This window comes from Oncorhynchus tshawytscha, linkage group LG12 (genome assembly GCF_018296145.1).
Source record: "Oncorhynchus tshawytscha isolate Ot180627B linkage group LG12, Otsh_v2.0, whole genome shotgun sequence".
Classification (NCBI taxonomy): Eukaryota; Metazoa; Chordata; class Actinopteri; order Salmoniformes; family Salmonidae; genus Oncorhynchus; species Oncorhynchus tshawytscha.
Window position 1 is genome coordinate 52,547,010 of NC_056440.1, and position 23,695 is coordinate 52,570,704.

At 42.8% G+C, this 23,695-nt stretch overlaps 1 protein-coding gene across 1 annotated transcript in view; it reads left to right on the forward strand.

Annotated features, from left to right (window-relative positions):
- LOC112264162 (ALK tyrosine kinase receptor) overlaps positions 1–23,695 on the forward strand; it is a 140,053-nt gene that overhangs the window by 42,878 nt on the left and 73,480 nt on the right. Inside the window, exon 7 of the mRNA XM_042331106.1 lies at positions 17,903–18,037. Within this exon, the coding sequence (XP_042187040.1) occupies positions 17,903–18,037 (135 nt within the window). The remainder of the gene's footprint in view (positions 1–17,902; positions 18,038–23,695) is intronic.

Sequence of the window (23,695 nt, forward strand, 5' to 3'; positions counted from 1 at the left end):
CTCCAAAAAAGTGTTAAATATATTTGAGATTCTTAAAAATAGCCACCCTTTGCCTTGATGACAGCTTTAGACACTCTTGGAATTCTCTCAACCAGCTTCACCTGGAATTATTTTCCAACCGTCTTGAAGGAGCTCTCACATATGCTGGGAACTTGTTGGCTGCTTTTCCTTCCCTCTGCGGTCCAACTCATCCCAAACCATCTAATTTGGGTTGAGGTTGTGTGATTGTGGAAGCCAGGTCATCTGATGCAGCACTCCATCGCTCTCCTTCTTGGTCAAATAGCCCTTACACAGCCTGGAGGTGTGCTGGGTCATTGTACTGTTGAAAAACAAAATTATAGTCCCACTAATCCCAAACAAGGTGTGATGGCGTATCGCTGCAAACTGCTTTGGTATTCATGCTGGTTAAATGTGCCTTGAATTCTAACTAAATCACAGACAGTGTCGCCGCAATGCACTCCCACACCATCATGCCGCCTCCTGGGAGCCACACATGAGGAGATCATCTTGTTCACCTACTCTGCGACTCACAAAGATATTGCGGTTGGAACCAACCATCTGACCAAGTGACAAATTTCCACTGGTCTAATGTCCATTGCTGGTGTTTCTTGGCCCAAGTATCTTCTTATTATTCTTGTCCTTTAGTGGTGGTTTCTTTGCAGCAATTCGTCCATGAAGGCCTGATTCACACAGTCTCCTCTGAACAGTTGATGTTGTGATGTGTCTGTTACTTGAACTCTGTGAAGCATTTATTTGGTCTGCAATTTCTGAGGCTGGCAACTCTAATGAACTTATCAGAGGTAACTCTGGGTCTTCCTTTCCTGTGGCGGTCCTCATGAGAGCCAATTTCACCGCTTGATGGTTTTTCCGACTGCACTTGAAGAAACTTTCACATTTCTTGGGATTTTCCAGATTGACTTACCTTCATGTCTTAAAGTAATGATGGACTTTTGTTTCTCTTTTCTTATTTGAGCTGTTCTAGCCATAATATGGACTTGGTCTTTTACCAAATAGGGCTACCTTGTAAAAACACAACTGATTGGCTCAAATGCATTAAGAAGGAAAGAAATTCCACAAAATAACTTTTAACAAGGCACACCTGTTAATTTAAATGCATTCCAAGTGACTACCTCATGAAGCTGGTTGAGAGAATGCCAAGAGTGTGCAAAGCTGTCATCAAGGCAAAGGGTTTGCTAGTTTGAAGAATCTAAAATCTAAAATATATTTTGATATGTTTAAAATGTTTTTATTTACTACATGTACTACATTATTCCATAGGTGTTATTTCATAGTGTTGGTGTCTTCACCATTATTCAACAATGTAGTAAATATTAAGAAAGCCCTTGAATTAGTAGGACTTTTGTCTGGTACTGTAGGTTAAAAGTTTGGTGATAAAAGGGACATTTTACAAATCCAATCAGTTTTCCACATTAATTCAATGTCATCACATACATTATTTTGATTGAAAGGGCGTGGAAACAGTGATTCAGTTTTTGTCCAGTGGGTGGCTACAGCCCTGCCTCCCATGTGTACTGTATAAGCACATACAGTGCATTCGGAAAGACCCCTTGGCCTTTTCCACATTTTGTTAGTTTATAGCCTCATTCTAAAATGTATAAAATCACTTTTTTTCATCAATCCACACACAATACAACCATAATGAAAAGTGAAAACAGGTTTTTAGAAATGTTTAGGAAAGTACAGAAATACCTTAGAGTTGAAATTGAGCTCAGGTGCATTCTGTTTTCATTGATCATCCCTGAGATGGCTCTACAACTTGATTGGAGTCCACCTGTGGTACATTCAATTGATTGGATATTATTTAGAAAGGCACACACCTGTCTATATAAAGGTCCCAAATACAGGTGCACCAAGCTTGTAGTGTCATACCCAAGAAGACTTGAGGTTGTAATTGCTGCTAAAGGTGCTTCAACAAAGTAATACCTATAGGGTGGTAACAAGATTTGCCCCAGCAATCTCTGGTGGGTTTAGGCCAGGTTGACAGGCCTGCTAACTCTAACTCTAAAAGCTCCTGACTGGCCATGGTCCTGACCTGCAGCTTTGCAGTGCTCCAGAGTAAGAACACTGAGTCCCGGCCAGGCTGCAGTGGAATACCAATGTCCCAAGCCTCTATTGTCTACAACACCACATCTCTACATCATGCTTTACATGCTAAGAGTTTTGATTCTGCGGGTCTTGTTAGTGAGTCTCTGAGACTGGATGAAAAATAGATTGATCTAATCTCTATTATATCGTAGTTGTTTGGGTGTTGTAAAGTACTACTATGCCGTCCGTATGGACCGTCAATGCCTATGTTTATTAGAATTAAGAATTATAGTTGGAGCATCTTGGTTTGCATTCCCAGCAAACATAATACACAGCCCATTATGTACTAACTATTTACAAATAAACACTTCATATTTATTTGCATTTTGGCTCCGAAGTAGTCAAATGTTTGGAGATCATATTTATTTGAGGATTACTGGGTCGGCGGAATGAGCTATTAGTGAGATTTCTCCACCCTGGAGCTGGGATTGCATAGTTCTGCCTCAGTCAAATTTGCAGTGGGTTTTGAATATGCAGACCACCACCAGCTAGAGCTATAATCATATTGGCCCACGTCAAAGCATCAGGATATTACATTTACAGAAACCTAATCTGTCAAATGATGTAATAACAAATTGACTTTTTTAAGAGAATCATGCTAGTAATATCAGCAACACATTACATTTACATAGACTTATCCAGAGTGACCACAACCGCATACTGTATCACATTGCATGTAAAACTTTCCTTAAAGCGACGTTAGCTGTTGAAACAATTAACATTTCCTCCCCAGCACTGTTTTGGTTAAAAGCGGGGGGATGTGGCTGGAGAAATGTAACTTACAAATTCAAAGACAGAGCATTGGAGACAAGGAGTGACCATCCATGATATCAAAATGATAGTTTTAACCTTGTTTTTAGACTATACAGTGTTTACTGTTAAAGCTTTATTTTAAGTGGCACTCCAGTCTCCTTTTTACCTCATTTAACACCTGAATTACTTCACAAAAGGCACATCTCAATAGGTGGTCAAGGAAAGTCATGACATGTGGAGGGTGGTTCTTTCCTCGTTTGTTCTCTATTGTTCCTCAAGCAAGAGGGGAGACCACTGAGTTCAAAACGTCCCATCAAACCAACTGCTTGAATCCCCTATTCCTTTAAGTTTGCAGTCGTATCTAAAAAGCACTATTTTGCTCAAAACATATAGTTTTTTACCTTTTAGCATGTGTAGTTTACTGTATTTATACTTGGGATAACAGGAAAAGTTAAAACATCAATGGAGCATGTCCCATTGATAAGGCATTTAAAAAACAATTTTAAGGTATTTACAAACAGTTTGCTCACAATTTAGTAATCATTACTCACACATTTGTAAATGTTAGCAAGTTAGTTATTCATAAATGTGTACATATTTCCTTAAATATCCTGTCTTGTGTGATTATTATTTTACCAGGTACTGCTGGAATATCTACCAATGAATGGCATGTCCATCTTTTTTTGAGAAATGACACCTGTCATTCAAAACATTTAAAGTATTTATAAAGCACATATAGCGCTCACTAGATTAGGGGCTGCAAAAACTTTTGACTAATGACTAGTAAATGGTTTATAAATGTGGGAGTAATGATAATAACTTCAGTGACAGACACACCTCAATGTACTTGGGTATACTGCATACCAGTTGATAAATGAGAGCCTGTAGTAGCCATTTATTAACTCAGCCAATGCGAAGAAGGTAACAACACTTTTTTGACTGGATAAATAACAAATAATATTCTAAATAACAACAGGGGTTGGCTTTCATTGGAATAATAGCGTAACCCTCAAATCCACTAATTCATGTGATGCCAGAGACATTAATAGGAGGAGCGCCCACATTTTTTCTTGCCACCGTTGTCTGAAAATCATAGCTACCCACTATGGACAGGCGCAAATGACAAAATCACTGGTACTAAAACCAAAGATATTGACCTTTTATACTAACACCACCAATCTGATGTAAAAATGTATATTTCCTGTAGTTCCTGTGTGGTGAAAAGGTTTGTTTGTTTAATGTACTAAGACGTTCAGTCTACCATAAGGAATTGAGCTTTTTTGTTTTTTATATATTCATATATATATATTTATATATATTATTATGATTTTTTATTCAATAACAAAGTACACATTTATTTATCGCCCTAAAGTTTTTTAAATGTATTTTATTAACCGATCCACCACCCCCGAAGTGTTTTTGTTGTTGTTGTTTTTTACAGCTTTTCTACGACATTTACATACATTTTATATATACATTTTATATATACATTTTATATATACATTTCACATACACATTTTGCATACATGGCACTTTTATATAAAGCAGTAACATACCAATAATGCATTACCAAACATAACCTCTTTAATTCCATCCCTCAGCCACTCTCAGCCCATCCCACCGATCAGCATAGACCACTCTCATTTGGTTTCCATGTGCCATACATTTTTACCTTTCTAAACATATAGTATACACAGATTGTGAGGTAAAGATGAAAACCTTTCTTACGAGTATTATTATATTATTAACTGACTGACTTTGGCTTTCCAAATCACCCAACACTGCTATTTTTAAGGTTAATTTTAAGTGCATGTTGTGATTTTTTAACCATTCCTAAACCTGTGACCAGAAACAAGCTACGTAGTGGCAAAACCAGAATAAATGATCTATTGATTCTGTCTCTTCGCAGCAAAATCTACAGAGCTGAGATTGTTGTATGCCCCATACAGTATATATAGAATTCTGTTGGTGGCAGGAATATTAAATACAAATACTATTCACCCCCCCAAAGGCAATACTTTGTTGAGCCATCTTTTGCAGCAATTACAGCTGCAAGTCTCTTGGGATATGTCTCTATAAGCTTGGCACATCTATCCACTGGGATTTTTAACCATTCTTCAAGGCAAAACTGCTCCAGCTCCTTCAAGTTGGAAGGGTTCCATAGGGGTACAGATATCTTTACTAACCGACTGAGAGCTGACAAAAAAGCTACTCTTCAGCAGCGATAATAGCTCAAATTGGACAACTGGTTTCAAAGATTTAGCCTGTTTGACAAAGTCAGCACTTCGACACCAAAACTCAGCTTCACACCTGCGAGCTACAGTGAGTTTAAAAACAATTGGGGAAACAAGAGTAGACCTTATTAACGAGAAGCGGCGCAATGAGACACTTGCTCACAATGATAAAGTCAGGCACAATGGAGATTCTAATGCACCTTATTCATTCAGTTGTTTTTTTTAGGCAAGCAAGAATTAGCATTCAGAGGACATTATGAGGGTAAAGAATCAGCTAATCAGGGAAACTACTTGGAAATAGTGGATTTCTTGGCTGAGCATGACAGCACGCTAGACTGCCATTTGGTTACAGCTACCGTGCTCACCGGCACTTTCAGCAAAATCCAAAAATTACCTGATACAGGCGGTCTTGAATGTAATGACAGATGTCATGAAGGAAGAATTGGTGAAATCCCCCTTTCTAACCATCATGGTTTGACGAGACGATAGACATCAGCAATGTAGCCCAAATGTCTTATGTGTTGCGTTACACTACCGATGGTGATGTGAAGGAAAGGAAATTTGAGGATATAACTGAGGATAAATGGGCAGAAGCTGTTGCTGCCCAAATTATCAGCTTTTTAGAGATGTGTGAATGCAAGGCCAAAGTTGTGGCTCAGTGTTACGATGGGGCCGCAGTCATGGCCTCTGGTATAAACTGAGTACAAGCCAAGTTGAAAGAAACTATCCCACAAGCTCTATGCGCACACTCTTAATCTGGTGATGTCGCAAGGTGCTGGTAAACTAAAAGAATGCAACAAAAAAAAATTGGTGGCGAGCAGCGTTTTTCTGAAGATCTGTCAAACTACTGGATGAAATATGCCAACGAAGACTACCCAGAGTGGCGCCAATACGATGGAACTTCTCCTCACACTTAGTTTGCACTGTGTATGAAAAAAAAGGCTGAACTCATTGAACTCTTTGAATACATAGTGGACCATCACGATGACTTTGATGAAGACACCGTTCACAGCGCAGATGGATACATGATGCACCTGACAAGCTTCGAGTTCTGCTTCCTGCTATCCGCGTTCTATTCTATATTTGCGTACTCCGACTTGCTGTTTGTAATACTGCAGAACAGGGAGTTTGACATGCAGTTCTGCTTGTCCAGGGTGGACGACTTCTGCAACACCGCAGAGAGGGGAAAAGGTCAATTCGATTCCATCTACGAGGACACTGTGAATGAGACCGGCGTACCAAGGGGGCGCACAACACATATGCAAGGAGACATTCGCAGGCAGTACCAACAGCAACACAGTGCGATCAGCGACAACATTGTCAGCTAAGAAACAGGTTCAATGACCATGAAAGGCTTATGTTCCTTGCCCTCCTTGACCCACAAATATATAGGGAAAACCAAGATTTCCAAGCGCTGCGTTCTCAAGTCTCAAAGAGCGCTATGGCCCTAATTTTGATTTGCCACGGCTTAAAACAGAACTCAACGTTGTGTACTCAATGTCTGACTTCGAGGGTAAGAGCCTGTCTGATCTGCCCCACTTTCTCCAGCAGAAGAGACTAATGGATAGTATGCACCAATTGTATCTGCTTACCCGTCTAGTTTTTACCATTCCAGTGTCCACTGCGTCAGTAGAAAGAACATTTTCTAAACTAAAAAGGATCAAGACATATTCCAGGAACCCCAATGGACAGGCGCGACTGTCAGCTCTGGCTTTGATCTCAATCGAAAAATAACTTATTTCGGTTTTAAAATCAAAATACAAGCTATATGAACCTGTCATTGCCGATTTCATAGAGAAGGACAGGAGAATGGACATTTTAAAATGATAATCATAATGGTGAGTGGACTTTCTGTTTTCATCTACAGCTTGCTTTTTGCTGCTATCTCATTCATATCATTTTGAATACAATGTGTAAAATATTATTTCAACTTTAGATCAATGGTTGTGTGGTAAAAACAAGGTAATGACATTGCAATTGGAAGTACTGGGTACTTGACATTCTGTGTTGTGGTGCATTTCTTTATTGTTGCATGCTGGAGATAGAACATCGAATACAGCACAACCTTTTTCTCTCTGACAGCATTTACTGTCCGTGGTCTTGAAACAATGTGAGTAGTTGTGTGTTTGAATTTATTCCACCGCTATTTGAGGGACTGTGTCACGCCCTGACCTGAGATATCTCTGTTTTCTTTATATTTTGGTTAGGTCAGGGTGTGACTAGGTTGGGTACACTAGTTTTCTATTGTCTAGGGTTTTTGTATGTCTACGTCTTGGTCCGATCCTTATAACGAACGTGACAGAAGATCCCACCACAAAAAGACCAAGCAACATGTTCAAGAGGAGTGGACATCCTGGGTTCGGGAGAAAGATGGGTGGAGGACATCCTGGACCTGGGAGGAGGTAATGGCAGCGGACAAGACCCTGACATAGAAGTAGGTGGAGATAGCGCAGGAGGAACGGCGACGATACGAGGGGACACGGCTAGCACGGAAGCCCGAGAGGCAGCTCCAAAAAAACGTTTTTTTTTTTGGGGGGGTCACACGGGGAGATTGGCAGAGTCAGGGGTTAGACCTGAGCCAACTCCCCATTCTTACCGTGGGAGGCATGTGACTGGTCAGACACCATGTTACGCAGTGACGCGCACGGTGTCTCCAGTTCGCATTCATAGCCCGGTGCGCTCTATTCCAGCTCCTCGCATTTGCTGGGCTAGAATGGGCATCCAGCCAGGAGGGATGGTGCTCCTGGTCTCCAGTACACCTCCTTGGACCAGGATATCCTGCGCCGGCTCTACGTACTGTGTCTCCGGTGCGTCTGCACAGCCCAGTGCGTCCTGTGCTAGCACCCTGCATTTACCGGGTTCAAGTGAGCATCCAGCCAGGATGCTTTGTGCCAGCTCTACGCTCCAGATCTTCAGTGCACCTCCACAGTCCAGGAGTTGCCCTGAGGTGCGTGTCACCAGCCCGGTACCACCAGTGCCGGCACCACGCACCAGACCTCCAGTGCGCCTCCACAGTCCAGTACGTCCTGTGCCTCCTCCCCCACTCGCCCTGAGGTGTCTTCAGCCCGGTGCCACCTGTACCAGTCCCACGCACCAGGTCTCCAGTGCAACTCCAGAGTCCAGTACATCCTGTGCCTGCTCCTCGCACTCGCCCTGAGATGCATGTCTTCAGCCTGGTACCACCAGTGCCGGCATCACGCATCATGTCTCCAGTGCGCCCCCACAGTCCAGAGCTTCCGGCGACAGTTCCCAGTCCAGAGCTTCCGGCGACAGTTTCTAGTCCAGAGCATCCGGCGACAGTTCCCAGTACAGAGCCACAGTCCGGAACCTCCAACGGCGGGCCACAGTCCGGAACCTCCAACGACGGGCCACAGTCCGGAACCTCCACCGACGTTCCACAGTCCGGAACCTCCACCGACGGTCCACAGTCCGGAACCTCCACCGACGGTCCACAGTCCGGTGTCTCCAGCGACGGCTCCAGTGCGGGGTCTCCAGCGACAGTCCCAAGTCCGGGGTCTCCAGCGACGGTCCCCAGTCCGGGGTCTCCAGCGACGGTCCCCAGTCCGGGGTCTCCAGCGACGGTCCCCAGTCCGGGGTCTCTAGCGACGGAACCGGAGCCGCCACCGAGGGTAGATGCCCACCCAGACCCTATAGGTTCTGGTTTGCGGCCGGGAGTCCGCACCTTTTGGGGGGGTGGGGGGTTCGGGGTACTGTCACGCCCTGACCTGAAATATCTCTGTTTTCTTTATATTTTGGTTAGATCAGGGTGTGACTAGGGTGGGTACGCTAGTTTTGTATTGTCTCGGGTTTTTGTATATTTAGGGCTTTTGAGGGCTAAGTGATTTGTATGTCTATGGTGGCCTGATATGGTTCCCAATCAGATGCAGCTCTTTAATCGTTGTCTCTGATTTGGGATCATATTTAGGTAGCCATTTCCCTTTGGTGTTTGTGGGATCTTGTCTATGTCTAGTTGCCTGTCAGCACTCGTTTGTATAGCTTCACATTTCGTTTTGTAATTTTGTTAGTTTGTTCAGTGTTCATTCTTTAAATAAATAAGAATGTACACATACCACGCTGCGCCTTGGTCGGATCCATATTATGAATGTGACAGACTGTTTGTTTTGGCAAATGATTATTTGAAACGACCCAACCTGATTTTCTTCTAACGTGGTTCCGCTATTGATATTTGCAACCATTGTGTACGTGTGCTGCTTCTGTGAGTCACAGCCGAATCGTGGCTTAGGACCGTTTGACTCTGTCATCAAATAATTGCTTCTCCTACATAGGTCTGCAAGATGAAGGTCTCAAGTCATGCTCTGTATACACAGTCATCCAAGGTCTCTATCTATATGTATGACGTCAAATCTTTTTCCGCAACTAAGGGACTAGCTCCAATAGTCATGGTTCGCCACACAGTTCGCCACTGGAAGGAACTATCCTGCTTTCCATGATCGTCCATCTATTGAACTTTTTTTTTTTTTCAAAATGTAGTTAAAAAAATTGTCTATAAGCTTATATTTTGGGTTCTGATGAGCTACGACAGTTGAACTAAAACCATGAAGCATTTATAAGTTATTTTCTTCAAGAATCAATGGGTACATATCATTATTTTATAAGTCCAAAAATGGATATAGCCACTGCTGATTGCCCCTTTAATAAAACAGCTATCAGAAAAATTGGTAAGAAATAGTAAGAAGAGACTAGTGCAAGTGTTCATGCAAGGAAAACAAGCACAGCAGCAGTAACAGATGGGCTCTATTTTAACAAACCTAACGCAATGGTAAATCTTAGCTCTGACGGTGGCGTTATAGGTTCGGGGGTGTGTCAGAAATATTGTTTATATTTTCACAACTGGAATTATGGGCGCAGTAGCTCGTGGTGGAGGGAAAAGGCTGGGTTTTGATGAATAAACAAGTGTGTTGAGTATGTTGAGGCTTGGCCCCTCACTGGCCAATCAGAACATGCTCCATGGCTAAATATGTGGTTGATTCAAGTTGTGTATTTACGGTCTTTTATGTATTGTGTTGTCATCAATTCAAATTCGAATTGTTAGTCCATTATAGCCTAATTTGTTAAATTGTCTGCCCCGAATTTGCGAGATATGTTGGACATGTTTGCAGTCCACATTGTTCTAATTGCATTGCTTTAATATAGAAAAACATTGTTAAAATGTAGGCTACAGCATTCACAATGATATATTATTATTCATTTAAACTTTATTTTACTAGGTAAGTTGGTTAAGAACAAATTCTGATTTACAATGTCAGGGACACAGCTTTTTAACCTGTCAGCTCGGGGATTTGATCCAGCAACCTTGTGGTTACTGGCACAACACTCTAACCACTAGGCTACCTGCCACCCCAAATATAGGGGCTAGGTCTACTGTAAATTGCATTCTGGACATAGTCCAAACAGTCAACACAGTCAATAAGAAAGATTACATTCACTACGCTCTTGATAAGGCCTAAAAAGACATAGTATAATTCTAATCATGTTGTAATAAAAACAAAAGAAAAACTTATTTTAAAGAGGCTATGTCTAAAAACAGTTAGGCCTGTAGACACCATAATACAGACAAGGCAACAAGGGTTTTACGCACATCCAAATAAAGATCCACTATAAAGAGAAAGGGGGAATGTCACTCACCGTTATACTGCTCACATGTGTAATGTTTTCTCAACACCATAGGACCATCTTACAGATCATATTTGCACTTCTCCAGAAATAGCAGATTAATTTGTATCCCGCTGGGCACACACTGGTTGAATCAATATTGTTTTCTTGTCATTTCAATTAAATGACATAGAACCAAGGTGGAATAGATGTTGAATTGATGTCTGTGCCATTTGGGATTGCATTCGAGCCAGGTACATTCTCCCCCTAAACCCAAATTAAATCAAATTGAATGAAAAACATGTTTTTTAAACCAACAACAATATTTCTAAATATGATTGGGTCAGAAGCATAATATCATGAAGCACTTCTCTCATGCCATTGAACTATGTGCACATGTCGCCCTACATTTCTTTATGCATAACATTTACATGTCTATACAAAATACTAGGCTCCTGTCAATATTATCGTAGCCTACGTGCGAGGCTCATTCTCAATGAAATCTTCCTTTGATATGGCATTATAGAAGGACTGAATAGTGAGGAGCATGTCTCGGAAAAGGGGGCTCTTTAAACATGGGTGTGGATAGCCTACTAAATATTCCAAAGCACTCTCAGTAGACCATTTAAACCCTTTATTCAAAGGCTAATGATGCACCTATGCGCTGCTGCTCAATCAGCCTTGCTTAAGAAGAAGGTAGGCTATGCTTGTTTTTTTAGACAAATTAAACAAAATGGGGGGAAACCAATCTTTTTTTTAAAAATCTTTCGAAGTACGAGATTTACCACCACAAAAGGCACATCTGTCCTTCCATGGACACTGTGCATCACGGCTGGATAGGCTGCGCTTCCACTCTCAAAAGCCATGCATTTATCAATAGTGTTACCATTAAGACCTGCTTTTTGTTGGTCTTAAAGCTGCAATGTGTAACTTTTTGACCTACCTGACCAACTTCACATAGAAATCAGAGTTATACTGTAGATCTGTCATTCTCATTGAACACAAGTCTATGAAGTAGTAGATATGTTCGATGTGTGCTATTTCTATACTTCCTGTTCATATGTTTCATTTCGGCTTCTTTAACTTTCACTTTTGTATACCAGCTTCAAACAACTGTACATTTTGTCACATAAAAACAAGATTAAAGTGACAATTTCATGCAGCACTAATGGGAAGGTATAAAAGGTGCGACATGCACTACATCATTTCCTGGTTGCTAAAACACATCAAATATTGCCACCCCTCCCTCTCAGAGCAAGCGAGCTGATGTTAGACAGGTAAATTGCCAAACCTGGAGTTAAGGCTGGAAAATGCCTGTGCACCAGTTTTTACATGGCAAAATTGCAAATCAATGTGGGTTTGACACTTGTGCCTCCTTAGCGCCAGCCAAAAATAAAGCCCAATAACTTTTTGCTCTAAGCTGACAAAGAACTTCTGTCAAATGAAGTATGAAATCAATGGTTAAGAAAATCTTGTTAGTAATATTGTCACGCTCGCCATCATAACTAGACCAAAGCACAGTGTGATCTGGGTTCCACATATTTTTATTTCTGTGTGAAACTCACAGCAAAACAAAACAAAACAATAAGCGAACGAATGATACATGAAGAAAATGCACGGGCACTACACAAAAACAAGATCCCAGAAACAACAGGTGGGGAAAGGCTGCCTAAATATGATCCCCAATCAGAGAACGATAAACAGCTGCCTCAGATTGGGAACCATTCCGGGCCAACATAGATATATAATCACCTAGATGACCCACCCTAGTGACACCCCGACCTAACCAACATAGAGAATAAAAAGCTCTCTATGGCCAGGGCGTGACAGTACCGCCCCCCAAAAGTGCGGACTCCGACCGCAAAACCTGACTCAATACGGGAGGGTCTGGGTGGGCATCTACCGTCGGAGGAGGCTCCGGTGCGGGGCGAAGTACCCACTCCGCTCGCGGATACCTCATCTTCAATGGCGGCTCTGGTGCGGGGATCTACGCAGGATGCTCCGGACCATGGATCGTCGCCGGGGACTCCGGACCGCGGTTTGTCGCCGGGGACTCCGGACCGTAGATCATCGCCGGAGGTTCCGGACTCGGAACCCTCGCAGGAGGCTCTGGACTGTGAGCCTCCGCTGGAGGCTCTGGACCGCAGACTGTCGCTGGAGGCTCTGGACCGCAACCCTCGTGGACCATCTCAGGAGGTTCCCGGACCATGGACCGTCGGTGGAGGTTCCTGACCGTGGACCGTCGTAGGAGGTTCCCGACCTTGGACCGTCGTTGGAGGTTCCGGACTGTGGACCGTCGTTGGAGGTTCCGGACCGCGGACCGTCGGTGGAGGTTCTGGACTGTGGACCGTCGTTGGAGGTTCCGGACTGTGAAACATCGCCGGACGCTCCGGACTGGGAACTGTTGCCGGATGCTCTGAACTGGGAACTGTCGCCGAAAGCTCTGGACTGGGAAATGTCGCCGGAAGCTCTGGACTGGGAACTGTCGCTGGAAGCTTGGTGCGTAGGGCCGTCACTGGTGGTCCCGGGCTGGAGACACGCACCTCAGGGCGTGTGCGGGGAGGAGGCACAGGACGTACTGGACTGTGGAGGCTCACTAGAGGTCTGGAGCGTAGAGCTGGCACAACGCGCCCTGGACAAATGACCACCGTTGCACGGCAAGTGCGGGAAGCTGGGTCGGCACAACCTGTCCTGGACAGATACCCACTTTAGCACGACAAGTGCGAGGAGCTGGCACAGAACAAACCGGGCTGTGAATATGCACTGGAGGCAAAGTGCATATCACCGCAAAACATGGTGCCTGACCGGCATACCAAGGTGAGTACGGGGAGTTGGCTCTGGTTCAAACCCTGGCTACGCCAACTACCCCGTCTGCCTCCCCCCAAAAATATTTGGAGGCTGCCTCTCGGGCTTCCGTCAGGGCCGCAAACCCCGGTGTCGTCGTTGTTGCTCCCTCGCTACTTCCGCCTGCTTCCATGGTAGGTTTCTGTCTCCTGCCATAATCTCTTCCCACGTCCAGGATATCCTCCACTCCTGGCTTTCTTCCTGGGCACGCTGCTTGGTCCGTTATTTGTGGGATCTTCTGTCACGCTCGCCATAATAACTGGATCAAAGCGCAGCGTGATCTGGGTTCCACATATTTTTATCTCTATGTGAAACTCACAGCAAAACAAAACAATAAAGAATAAACTAATCTTGATGACAATGCAGTGCTAACAGGCACTACACAAAAACAAGATCCCACAAACAACAGGTGGGAAAAGGCTGCCTAAATATGATCCCCAATCAGAGACAACGATAAACAGCTGCCTCTGATTGGGAACCATACCAGGCCAACATAGATATATAATCACCAAGATGGCCCACCCTAGTCACACCACGACCTAACCAACATAGAGAATAAAAAGCTATCTATGGTCAGGGTGTGACAAATATAGGCAACATAGTGTAGGAAATGTTTGTGGCCTGGCAAAGTAAATGGACGTCTGTCCCATGTTTTCCACAACAAGCTCTCAGTCTCACTGCAGAACTATAAGTTCTTCCACATTCTCCATACATCAAATTTTGAAGTTGCTCCAAATGTCAAATTTCGAAGTGTTTTTGTTGCTCCTGCTGCTCTGTAGCGTTTCATTTCTCCAAAGGTCAAATTTCTAAATTAAGGGTTAATTCAATCCGACATCCTCAGGACATGGATAGTTGTCCAATTTCGACCTCAATCTTGAACGACCTGGCTGGTTGGCATTCTCTAGAGTCGGTACGTACAGTGCACAGCTGTGGTGGGAGCCCCCTGCCATATTGTGATCAACGAGAGCAGTTCAGCCCAAGGAGATAGTGGTGGCGGAGGAGCTGGGTGGAGGGAACTGAAAGGGATGTGTTTTTAGGAGATGATTAAAGAGACAAAGATGAAAGGTAGACATTTTTCACAATGTCCCATAATGCTTGTGGAACGATTTGTGGGAGAAAAGGGATGATATATCTTTTCAGCAAGCCAGTAAGAGCTGGTAAGCCAACACGACGCAGGACTCTCATGTGACCTGTCATCATAATTAAGAAACATGCAGTCGGCTCTCGACTTGATATTCAGACAAGCTAGTCGCAAACAGAGTCCTCTGTGCGCTTCCCAGAGATTGATAGATTATGCATCTGGAGCTAAATGGTGCAGTCCTTTAGCTCGGTGTTAAGTAAGTAATATAAAAGGACCAAGTTTGTTTTGTCTAAATTAGTTGCATTATGTTGGAGGAAAGGGAAGAGGTTTGTTTGTGCGACCAAGTCTGTGAGATGTGGGTGATGGAGATCAATACGATATCATAGACTCTCTACTCTCCAGTGGTGTGGTGACCGCAGCATTGACCTCTGAGTCATGCCACCTGGTTGAACACCATTGGTAGGACTTTGCTTCTTATTTTTTTACAGTACTATTGCATATTTACTCGGGTACCTATCTGTACCTATTCGACAGAATAAAAAAAAACTCTTCTAACTTAAAGAGTTTCTGATCAGGGTCAAAACAAAGTTTTATATAAAAAGTGTCTTCAGTGGAAATTAAAGATGAAGAAAGACATTGGGAGTGCTAATGAAATTCTAATATAGATATCCAACAGATAGATCACAGTCCCTTTCATAGACAAAATGTCACAGTTGCTCAAACAGTATGTTCACAAGTGAGTGACAGAGTCACTCAGGTATGATATAACCTGGCTATTAACGTTTGAATGGATCTCACATGGATTTGACAAAGACTCTGATGTGAAGCTGCTTTTCGCACATCGACACTGACAATGGATAGTTAATCAGAACTACCCTTCGATTTTAGAAAGGTTTTTTAGAGACTATTAACTTCTTAGTGATCCATTCGCGCGGGATTGATTTGACAATACCTAGTGAAATAGCAGCGCGACAAATTCAAAAACAGAAATACTCATAATAATAATTCATAAATCATAAAAGTGTTACATCGGATTAAAGATGAAATTCTTGTTAATCCAGCCACAGTGTCAGATTTCAAAAAGGCTTTACGGCGAAAGCAAACCATGCTGTTATCTGAGGACAGCACCCCATCAAACAAACACATGAAAATCATAATTTAACCCGCCAGGTTAAGTCAGAAATAACGATATAATTAATGCCTTACCTTTGAAGATCTTCTTCTGTTGGCACTCCAATATGTCCATTAAACATCACAAATGGTCCTTGTTTGATAAATTCTGTCGTTATATCCCCAAAATGTAAATTTATTTGGCACGTTTGATTCTGAAAATATACCAGTTCCAACTCACGCAACATGACCACAAAGTATCTAATAAGTTACCTGTGGACTTGTTCCAAACATTTCAAACAACTTTCCTAATCCAACTTTAGGTGTTTTTAAGCATAAATAATCAATACAATTTAAGATGGAATAAACTGTGTTCAATACCGGATGAAAACAAAGTGGAGCGAGCTTTCAGGTCGTGCGCCCCAACCACAACAGTCCACTTGGCTATCCACCCAGATAGGAAATGGCTACTTCTTCATTTCTCAAAGGAAAAACATCAACCAATATCTAAAGACTGTTGACATCTAGTGGAAGCGAAAGGAACTGCAAGCAAGTGCCTTGGAAATTTAGATCCATATAGAAATCTCATTGAAAAGAGAGTGACCTCAAAAATAAAATTCCTGGATGGTTTGTCCTCGGAGTTTCGCCTGCCAAATAAGTTATGTTATACTCACAGAGATAATTCTAACAGTTTTAGAAACTTTAGAGTGTTTTAGATCCAAATCTACCAATTATATGCATATCTTAGCTTCCGGGCCTGAGTGGCAGGCAGTTTACTTTGGGCACACTTTTCATCCGGACGTGAAAATAGTGCCCCCTAGCCTTAAGAAGTGTTTAACCACATTGGTTTTCATTGATAATCACCATACCATGAAATTATAAATTACTATTTCCGCAGTTCAATTCAACAATCATGCCTTTTTTGTTACCTTTTTATGAACGGTTGGTTTGTTGTATAATTTCTTGAGGAACGTCAAATCCCTTACGATCAGATGAGGTGATTGGCTATTTCTTCTGCTCAGACCAATCAGAGACTGGGATTTACCCCTAGTCCTGGCAGCTGATTATTGGAAAGAGCATTATCCTCTTCCCCACTGCACCACAGTAGTTGTGTCCAGTATGCAGTCCAGTATGCAGTCCCATATTGTCATAGCCCTCCTGACAGGACATATTTTACAGCCTCTGAAAAGGCTAGTACCTAATATCCAAAGGCGCAATATCCAATCAACGGAAATATATTTCTGAAGTTGATGAGGAAAAGGGGTAGGTTGAGGTGGTTGGTCTGTCCAGAGGCTTGATTGGGTTGGGCTAGTGGTATGAAAGCCCCGGATCCAATTAGCATAGTGACCTAGGTATGGAGGAAGATGGGGCGGATTTGGATTTAAGCACCCCCTACCCACCACCACTATATCAATCTCTTTTGGTCTTGTGGAAAGAGTGCCCCCTACTGGACAAACCGACAGTGTATAACTTCAGATATCCCAGGGGAGAACAACTGCCCTGTGTCATTGAAGCCACGGAAGTTCACGGCCGACCGCGATACTGCAGGCATTGTTTGCAGAAAACAGCACCACCATTATAGTGAATGGAAAAAAATGACAATCTTCGTGGTCAATCTTTGTATAAAAACATTTTATGAGGACAATCATGGTACCAATAATTGTTTCTAATACACCAGATATATGTCTCCAACCGATTATTTTAAAATCTCAATGAGAGCACTGAGCTACCCTGCGAAGTCACTTCCTGGAGTAGCTCAAACAACGCATGTTAAGTCTCCATGAGACACCATCATAACCGACTCAATTTGGCTTCAATGTGCTATTGAGTCTTCACATAGGAATGAATGGTGTCACATGACCAATGGTTTTGTCCATTCATATATACAGTCATTGGGTTATGCAGCCAAATATTCACCAAACTTAACCCTTAACCCATGTTCATTAGGGAAAAAACTTAGTGTTTAAAATGTTTTGCAACGGAAAATGAAAACGAGGGAATCTAGGTAGTCCCCATTTGTCTCAGTTAGTTTTTTTTCTCGTTTGGTCCCTAATGAAAACAACCCTGCTTATCTTCAACTGTTTAGCATTTAGAGAGCTGTGGAAAGATATGGCTTGCAAAGAATGTCACTAAATTGCTATTTGTCTGTTTCTCTCCTCAGCCAATGGCGACTTTCCTCCTACAGTAACTGGCAACACTAAACTGCCAATGAAACCAACCAATCAGAACATCAAAACAACCACCCCGTCCAATGGAAACTCAAGAACCTTGTCAGAACATCCAACTCTGACTGCCTGTAAGTGTCCACCTGTTGTCATATAGCTGTGAGTATCTCAGGCAGTATACCGAAAAGGCAGTCTAAGAGGGAAGAAGATGATACATTTTTGACTCTGATCTCAAGCTAGAACAATGGTCTCTGATCCCACACACAGACACTCTCTCCTATCCTCTCCCTGCTTGCTCACTGACAAGCACACACACACACACACACACACACACACACACACACACACACACACACACACACACACACACACACACACACACACACACACACACACACACACACACACACACACACATACCCAGGATTACTTCTACTCACACTCACTCCACACGTGCTGTGAAAGGCACAGTGCTTTTTCCTCAAACAAAGTAAGTGTGCCACCTACTGGATTCATCCCCACGTCTGTAACTGTACATCTCACTCTGGATTAAATGGAGCAGGACGGAGAGTTTTGATCTGCAAAACGTTCCAATTTGCTTCCATAGAATGTAAATGTAGCTCCTTTCACAGAGTTGACATTTTCCACCTTCGATTCTAACAAGCACCGAGCTACTGCATAAATTAACACTGTGGATAGTGCAGAGCTGGAATTGGCTCCTTTTAGACACATTTTACACGGCACGCAACACTGACTTTCCAGGAGTATAATCATTGAAGTAATCATGTATTTTGTCTTGTCGCTTTGTCTTCGAGCCAATAGCACCACCGCAGACAAAATAAATACCTATCTGGCTGCTGATGCCAGTACCCTTATACTCTGAGAATCTCAGAGTAATTGCATTTATCACCATCTTGTTTACTCCTCCAAGCAACAAGATGATGTTCATGACATTCCCTTCAGTATCATTGCAAAGAGTGAAATTCACAGTTCAGTCAAGACTTGTTAGCCACAGCCTCATGCTAACACACTCCCTTGCAGTAATTTTCCTTCATTATACAACGGGTGGATCTAATCCTGAATGCTGATTGGTTAAAACCTCATTCCAGTCGGTGTCCATTCTGCAAGTTACCACCGGCTAAATCTATGACGCTTAAATGCCTATTTACTCTGTTCCATCAGACTGCGCGATCCATGGTCTCATCAGCCCAGCCAGGCAATTTATAAACTTGATCTCCACTATTAAAAGCATCTAGACATTATCTCACATTTCTTTTCGACTAACATTTAGTTTTCAACATCAGAGATTTGTATAAACCTTGATGTCTTGTCTCTCCGACATTTGCAACATTGTTTCACTATTCGATTTCAATTAGGCAGGTTTTCTCAGCCAGTCAAAATCATGAATCGGCATCATTTTTATGGATATATACAAAGAACTTAAATCAAATCAAATTGTATTCGTCACCTGCGCCGAATACAACAGGTGTACCATAAAATGCTTACCTATAAGCCTTTAACATGCAATGTAGTTTTGAGAACAAAGAGTTAAGAAAATATTTACTAAATAAACTAAAGTAAAAGAAGTGTCACAATAAAATAACAGTAAGGAGGCTATATACAGGGGGTACAGGTTACTCTACTTAATTTGTACATGTGGTAATTTGTACATGTAGGTAGGGGTGAAGTGACTATGTATAGATGATAAACAGTAAGTAGCAACAGTGTCAAAACAAAGGGGGGTTAATGCCAATAGTCCGGGTGGCCATTTGATTAATTGTGCAGCAGTCTTATGGCTTGAGGGTAGAACTGTTAAGGAGCCTTTGGACCTAGACTTGGCGCTCCGGTACCACTTGCTGTGCGGTTGCAGAGACAACAGTCTATGATTTGGGTGACTGGTGTCTTTGACCATTTTTAGGGCCTTCCTCTGACATGCCTAGTATAGAGGTCCTGGATGGCAGGAAGCTTGGCCCCAGTGATGTACTGGGTGATACGCACTACCCTCTGTAGCACCTTATAGTCGGATGCCAAGCGGTTGCCATACCAGGCGGTGATGCAACTGGTCAGGATGCTCTCAATGGAGGATCTGGGGACCCATACCAAATCTTTTCGGTCTCCTGAGGGGCAATAGGCATTGTCATGCCCTCTTCATGACTATCTTGGTGTGTTTGGACCATGATAGTTTGTTGGTGATATGGACACCAAGGAACTTGAAGCTCTCAACCTGCTCCACTTCAGGTCCATCAATTTTAACGGGGGCTTGTTTGGTCCTCCTTTTCCTGTAGTCCATGATCAGCTCCTTTGTCTTGATCACATTGAGGGAGAGGTTGTTGTCCTGGCATCACACATGGCCAGGTCTCTGACCTCCTCCCTATAGGCTGTCTCATCATTGTTGGTGATGAGGCCTACCACCGTTGCATTGTCAGCAAACTTAAGGATGGTGTTGGAATCGTGCTTTGCCACTCAGTCGTGGGTGAACAGGGACTACAGGAGTGGACTAAGCACACAACCCTGAGGGGCCCCCATGTTGAGGTTCAGCGTGGCAGATGTGTTGTTGCCTACCCTTACCACCTGGGGGTGGCCAGTCAGGATATCCAGGATCCAGTTGCAGAGGGAGGTGTTTAGTCCGATGGGTCCTTAGCTTAGTGATGAGCTTTGTGGGCGCTATGCTGTTGAACACTGAGCTGTAGTCAATAAACACCATTCTCACATAGGTGTTCGTTTTGTCCAGGTGGGAAAGGGCAGTGTGAAGTGCAATAGAGATTGTGTCATCTGTGGATCTGTTGGGGAGGTATGCAAATTGTTGTTGTTCTAGGGTTTCCGGCATGATGGTGTTGATATGAGCCATGACCAACCTTTCAAAGCACTTCATGGCTACCAACGTGAGTGCTATGGGGCAGTCGTCATGTCCTGATAAGAGAGCACATTTTCTATGCCAGGTGAAATCGTGCATCATTAGCTCATTGTTATGGATGCATCCCAACCAATTCTACTAGAAAACCGCTTAAACAAATGTGAATGCAGCTACTTCGTTGTTATTCTGGCTATTTGACATGGCAGTAAATTAGCCGTAGTTGGCTAGCTTGCAAGCAAGGGATAAGAACGTTTCCAGCCAGTATGGCAATTTAGAACGAACAACTGGGTCACGTCCATAGATACAGAACAAAAAGACTGAACTACTGGTCGGTTTGGGTAGCAACCCTAGATTTATGTCTGGACTATATCTTGTGGAAGGATGAAATAGTATGAATAAATACATCAAAATCAAGCTTTTATTGAAAATGTGTCAATCTTTATTTTAATATGTTGGTAACCCGTTGTATAAAAGTGCTAATGCCCTCAAAGCCGGTGTTTGGAGGATATATTGGCACGGTTTGCCAATTTATCCTCCAAACACAGGCTACTCAAGCATTATCACTTAATTGACATGCCTGATCCGATATGCATCAACCTGGTAACAGACCTTTTGTAACCAACTGTGAGGTGTTTTTTATAGGTGATTAAGATACGAGGTACCAGAATGTGTCAATTAAGTAAGAGCTGTGTCCATTAAATAATACAATATCAAGTGACTTCAAACGCAGGTCGCCTAGCCACAGCATCACACAATCATTGAATCTCAAATATCATCTACGTTTTTTGACGATGTGTTATTCAATGATGAGACTTGATCATTTGTTGATAATGGTGATTTTTAGTGGTCTCCTGGGAATATTGGCATAGGTTACCAAAACTGACTGGATCTTAGCCAAGACTGTAAACTAGTCCTCCTCATATGGTGTTTAAATTACAATGGCTATCTAATATCTTGGGTGTTCAAAAAAGCAGGACTCTCTCTGATTTCGGGGTCAGCCTTCTTTTCGTCCTTTGGCCTTGGATTATCATAGACATTCTCCCAGGAGATTAATAAGTGGACTTGCATTTATGGCTTGGCCTTCTGATAGGCAACTTTGAAGGGGGCTTTAATATTCGCTCTGCATCTCCCTTTAGCCGGAACCCTCCAGTGCTGATGTGCTTGATGCCTGCGGGGGAAACGATAGAAAGCCCGATGAGTGTGTGTGAGTGCCTGATGAGGGTTTTAGTTCAGCGGGCCTGTCACTCTGAAGCAGCTCTCCTCCTTCCTCATCATGCTCAATGATTAACCCTGGGAAACATCAATGTCATTTCTATCTCTCCTCATTGCTCTCTGCGCTTCTTCGCATTTCTCTCTCTCTGCTCTTCCTTGCACCTCGCTCTTCTCATAACTCGCTCTCTCTCACACCTTTTTTTACTGTCCCATCTTGTTCTCTCTTTTTCAGACTTACTCTTTCTAACCTTTCTTGCTTTCAGCCCCTTCTTACTCATTTCCACTGTTTTGTCTCTCACTCTGCTTTCCTTCAGTTCTTTCCTTTTCCCACTCTTTCTCTCATTTCTCCTGCTCCTTCCCTCTTTCTCCTCTGCTTTTTCTCACCTCTCTCTTTCTCTTCCTCCCCTTCTTTTTCTCTCCTCATTGTTTCTCTCGCCCATCTATATGTATTGATCTGTTGCCTGAAGTCTCTCTGCACCTTTATTTCTCTGAAACCCAACCCTACAATGAGGTGTGTACTCAGACAGTGTATGTGTCTGAAATGACACCCTATTCACAACATAATGTACATATGGCTCTGGTCAAAAGCTGTGCACTATGTAGGGAATAGGGTGCCATTTGGGACGCATCCACTCTCTCACTGCTGACTCATCGTTTCTATGGGGGAAACAACAGAGTTCTCTCACAGACTCTCAGTTGATGAGCTCACTTCACTTTCTCACCGTGATTACTTCGCCGTCCGATGGGAAAGGGACTCGTCACCAACTTCAAAATGAGTGTGTGTGTGAGTGGGTGCAGTAGAAAGTGTGTATGCCTATTATTTTACAACACCAAGGACAGAGGAAGAGGAGACCGACTGAAGCGATCTGATTGGCTCCTGTCAGCAGAACAGCAAGTGATTGACAGCTGCACTAAACAAAATCGGTCCATAATGACTATGCAGATCCTCAGGGGGAACATGTTTTTTTTTTGTCTCTTACCGTTGTTATTAGTCGCTAATTAGCCACATTTCACACGCAGAATACATACTTGTTTACTAGTCGTTAAATCAAATTGTGAGCTGTTGTTATTCCATGTCTGTGGCCCAAATGGAACTCTATTCGATACAGTGCTTAAAGACCAGTAGCCATAGGGCTCCATATAGGGAATACTGTGCCATTTGGGACACAACCCATGTGTTTGGAAGAGGTATTAATCACCTGGATTAACTGATAATGAGCACCACAATACAAGATACTGTGTGTGTGTGTGCGTATGTTGGAATACAATGTTGAAATTAAATAGACTAGGGAATTCTTAGACTCCAATTCAACTCATACTCATCTTCCTTCATGCATTAATATGGGCCAATCAAAGTGGAACAACCTTTTAGGGTTATATTCCAATGCAATGACCATACTAGCAGTGTGCATATTGAGTCAGAGGCATGAAATAGCCATCTGTCTCTGGTGAAAGACAGATCAAACTATTTCATGCTCATTCAAATTTATAACAGTCACCTGTCCTTTCCTAAACATACGTGCTGTATAAAACAAGGATTGGGAACCGTGTACCATAAAGTTTGACCCCTTTACCTTTCTGTGGTATAGAAAGAGTATGAATATGCACAAACACAATAAAAAGCAAAACACCATTAAAACATCAGATTAAAGCTTTGATTAGTCATGAAATGGCAGCAATAGAGCAGCAGCATAAATCATAAACCAACTCAAAATTGTATGCA